Here is a 4327-nt window from a genome sequence, read left to right as displayed (position 1 = left end):
CAGTTTTCTGGGTTTATATCTCGTAATTTAGACTTTTTCCCTGTTTTCTGAGTTTATATCTCACAGTCCCGACTTTTTCCCTCAGTTTTCTGAGTTTATATCTCAATTCTGACTTTTCCCCTCAGTTTTCTGGGTTTATATCTCGTAATTTAGACTTTTTCCCTGTTTTCTGAGTTTATATCTCACAGTCCCGACTTTTTCCCTCAGTTTTCTGAGTTTATATCTCAATTCTGACTTTTCCCCTCAGTTTTCTGGGTTTATATCTCGCAATTCCAACTTTTTCCCTCAGTTTTATGATCTCGTAATTCCGACTTTTATATCTCACAATTTTTCTGAATTGCGAAAAAAAAGTTGCAATTACCTTTTTATTTTATATTCTGTGACAGTAATGGACTTTCATACATTTCTGAGAAATACTGGATATATTATGCAACAAGAAAACAAATTTAATATTATTTATTTTGACATCTAGTACATCACTGCATGTAAAAGCATGATAGCTTTGATTTGATTATTTATCAAATCAAAGCTTAAATGGACAACAAAATAAATAAAACAAACAAACAAATCAACTTTAGATTGACAGTTTTTTCCCCTCTGGAATAACGTGTTCTAATGTACCATGCACAATAAAACCATTAACTTGTTTTAAAAAGTAAATATGATCCGTTTTTATTTCATGTTAACTGAAAGACAATCAAGAGAGACAGAAATTTTGAAAATAATATTTGTTGTGGTATATACAGTAGTTTATCACTGTTTGCTTGTACAAACCTGACAGCTATTTGTTTATTAATTTATATTTTCCTGATTGACAGAATAACAACTAACTAACAATTTTATGCAGAGCAAGTACATTTTGATTAATTTTCCCCTCTAGAATAACAGGCACTGATAAATCATGCCCAGGAATGTATATTAAGTAAAATTAAATTTGATTTCATTTTGCCAGAAAGACAATCAACATCTGATGATGACAAATAAAATGTTAAACAGCCAAAGTAACCTGCTAATTATTTTTGTAACCATGAACAAATACATGGTGATCAACACAGACCAGTGAAGAGATGTTGGCAGTCATCACAACCCAACACCCACATGAGATGAGCAAGACCGGACAAGACGACACACAGGAAATGACAAAGCGATCCAACAAAGAGCTTATATAAAACATGCTCCTTCAGGAACCCTGTGATGACAGTGACTCGACACAAGCGAAATTGAGCTTATTTTTGAGGCTTCAAACTGGAAATCCTTTATTTTTTATATACCTCAAAGATAGAGGACAAAAGCACAAAAGCTCTGTTTTAAAACCTTGTGGGCTGCTTAACCATCTGAAACACATTAACAGGGTTATTATCCTTAATTGGAAAAAAAAAAAGTGTTAATTGATATTGGTTGGTTGGTTTGTGTTTTAACACCATGCTTGCTTCATTGGCTATTTTTATGAGTAACAAGTTGAAATAGCCTTGAAATAATAGCCCATTTTGAAAAAACCTATTTTAGGTTTTTAAAGTTTGCTTAAAAAATCTAATGAATAAATGTATTTAATAATAATAATATATGTTTAAGAGGTACTGGAATCTTTCATAAAGAGCATAACAGTAGATCTTCATTTAATATTAAAAACTTGTGTGTGAGTGTTAAATAAAATAAAGCTGAAATAAGATCAAATAAATATTTTAGAGAAAAAAAGTTGTTTTTAAAAAAGTTGAAATGTTGATGTCGAATAATGAATAATGAACCAAATCTAGAAACAAAAATTAAAAAATAAATACACAAACCTAAAGAAAGAAAGAAAGAAAGAAAGAAAGAAAGAAAGAAAGAAAGAAAGAAAGAAAGAAAGAAAGAAAGAAAGAAAGAAAGAAAGAAAGAAAGAAAGAAAGAAAGAAAGAATACTTTCTCTTTAATCCACCACCTTAGATTTACTTTCCACTGAGATCATTGCAGTATATTCTGGTTTTGCCTTCACTGCAAAGAGTAAATGTGGTTCTGCCTTAGAATCAGGTTAAAACAGGTATGTAAGGCGGCAGCATAATTCATTTAGCCAGCGTTTGGAGCAGCCTTAGTGCCTCGCAAATAAAGAAAGAAAGAAAGAAAGAAAGAAAGAAAGAAAGAAAGAAAGAAAGAAAGAAACCAACATTAAAGTGAAAACAGAAAAATATAAAAATAAAAGCTTCAAATTCAAAATATTAATGAAAGTATAGGTCATAGTACATACACAATTGTACATAAATACCTACATAACTTTGTATACTAGTATACTGCAGCCTCTCTAGGCAGCTCACTAGGTTGTGGAACAGAGCAAATGTAAAGCAATTTTTAGAGCTCATCCATCATCACTTTTCCTGTCAGGAACTGTTGCAATACTATTGCAATTTCACCGCCATGCAAGTCTTTTTCACATATCAACAACTGCAGATAGTATCACGACTTGAAGAACTTCAGGAAATCGAAACACCAGACGGCCGATTAGCAAACGTCTCGAGTATGCAGACAACATCAGAGCCATTTTCGGGAATATAGAAACAGATCTATTTCCCATTACTATACCTGACCTTCTGATCTCATACCTGATAAATCCTCTTTTGGTGCTCCTGCAGACAAAAAGAATCGTATGCATGAAACAGCCAGAGGCAGGTGCGCCACGACTCCATCATAGCTGCTGCCTGTCTGTAAGACCATGATCAACATGCTACTCTTCTAGCTCCTGCTCCCACTTCTCTCCAGTGAGGAGCCCCTGTGCCTGTGCGTTTGGTGTTACCTGCTCTCCCTCGGTGAAGACCCTGGTGCCGAAGCTCCACGTGATGGTGGGTGTGGGGTCTCCAGTGGCCTCGCACGTTAACGTGACCTGTTCGTCCATTTCTGTGGTAGTCTGGCTTTCTAGATATGTGATTTTGGGTTGCACTGGAGGACAGATATTATAAAGTTAGATCACTCCAAAATGACATTCTGTCACTGTTTACTCAATCTAATGACGTTCTAAACCCATTTTGTGGAATACAAAAGTAGATGTTTTGCAGGATGATAATTTAAATATGGCCTGTAAAGACAAGTTGTGATACCTTTTGCAAATGATTTTGCCAATTTTTGGACCTACGGAAGTGTGAATGAGATTTGAGGGAAGCTTATTTTAGTCTATTTTAGTGCTGTTAAATGATAATCGCGATTAATCGAATCCAAAATAAAAGTTTTTGTTTACATAATATATGTGTGTGTGCTGTGTATATTTATTATGTATATATAAATACACACACATACAGTGTATATTTCGAAAATATTTACATGTATTTACATTTATATATTTTATATTATATATAAATATATTTAATATATAAACATAACATTTTTCTAAAAATATATACATGCATGTGTTTGTATTTATATATACATAATAAATATACACAGTACACGCACATATATTATGTAAACAAAAACTTTTATTTTGGATGCAATTAATCATCTGACAGCACTAGTCTATTTCTATGATATACTTGGAATATGGTCAAATCAATTTTTTTCTTTTATGGTGCTTTCTCATCATTTTTAGAGCTTGCCGGCATCCATCGGCATTCACTTTCAATGTATGGAAAAGAGCAACGTGAACATTTGGATAAATATCTCCCTTTTTTGTTTTATTTCATTTAAAATGTACAGTATTTAGGATTTGATATAAATTCTAAGATTTTCCCAGGTGAAACACATTTCACAGAGCAAAGAAAACAGTGAGTCAAGTGGACTATTTCTTTAAGGCATAAAACAATATATTCATGCAACTACACTTTGTTCTTTGCAGAATAAAACTGAATATATATATTTTTTTTGTCATTGCTGAATTTTCAATATCAACTTCAACAGAGTGCTGTCAAATCTCTTGAGTCCTGTGAGACTTCATCTCTCATGAATTCTTACCAAAGACTTTAAGGCTAAGTTCTTGTTCGCTCTCCCCAGCTTTGTTCTTAGCAATGCATGTGTAATCTCCCTCGTCCAGCTTTGTCACATCTAGTATTGTCATCTCAGAGCCGTCTTCATTGAAGCTGTATTTATCGCCGCTCTCCAGTGGAACGTTGTTCCTGAGAGGAAAGAAAGTGCTAACATATTGAAACAATACAGCAATGGGGAAGACTAATCTGAACATTTTTCTCTTCGAAGAGCTTGTTCTGTTAGGCATGTAGAATTCAGTGGAAACATAGTTGGAGCGATTAACTAATCATGAAAAGTGATGATTATAGCAGGGGTTTTCAAATTTTTTGATGCTGCAGACTTCTAAATATGATGACACCCTTTCAAATTTATGCTATGTATACTTTTAAAGACTTAAAGAATT

General features: G+C 33.3%; 1 protein-coding gene across 1 annotated transcript in view; it reads right to left on the bottom strand.

Moving 5' to 3' along the window:
- The window catches only part of LOC107701393 (neural cell adhesion molecule 1-like), a gene marked incomplete at its 5' end in the record, with an annotated part of 66205 nt that overhangs the window by 54752 nt on the left and 7126 nt on the right, over positions 1-4327 (bottom strand). Inside the window, 3 exons of the mRNA XM_016503392.1 lie at positions 2574-2597; positions 2765-2907; positions 3913-4073. Of these exons, the coding sequence (XP_016358878.1) occupies positions 2574-2597; positions 2765-2907; positions 3913-4073 (328 nt within the window). The remainder of the gene's footprint in view (positions 1-2573; positions 2598-2764; positions 2908-3912; positions 4074-4327) is intronic.

This window comes from Sinocyclocheilus anshuiensis, unplaced genomic scaffold, assembly GCF_001515605.1.
Source record: "Sinocyclocheilus anshuiensis isolate Anshui unplaced genomic scaffold, SAMN03320099.WGS_v1.1 scaffold1906, whole genome shotgun sequence".
Taxonomy (NCBI): Eukaryota; Metazoa; Chordata; class Actinopteri; order Cypriniformes; family Cyprinidae; genus Sinocyclocheilus; species Sinocyclocheilus anshuiensis.
The sequence above is the reverse complement of the archived record's forward strand: the minus strand, read 5'-3'. Positions and strand labels throughout refer to the sequence as shown.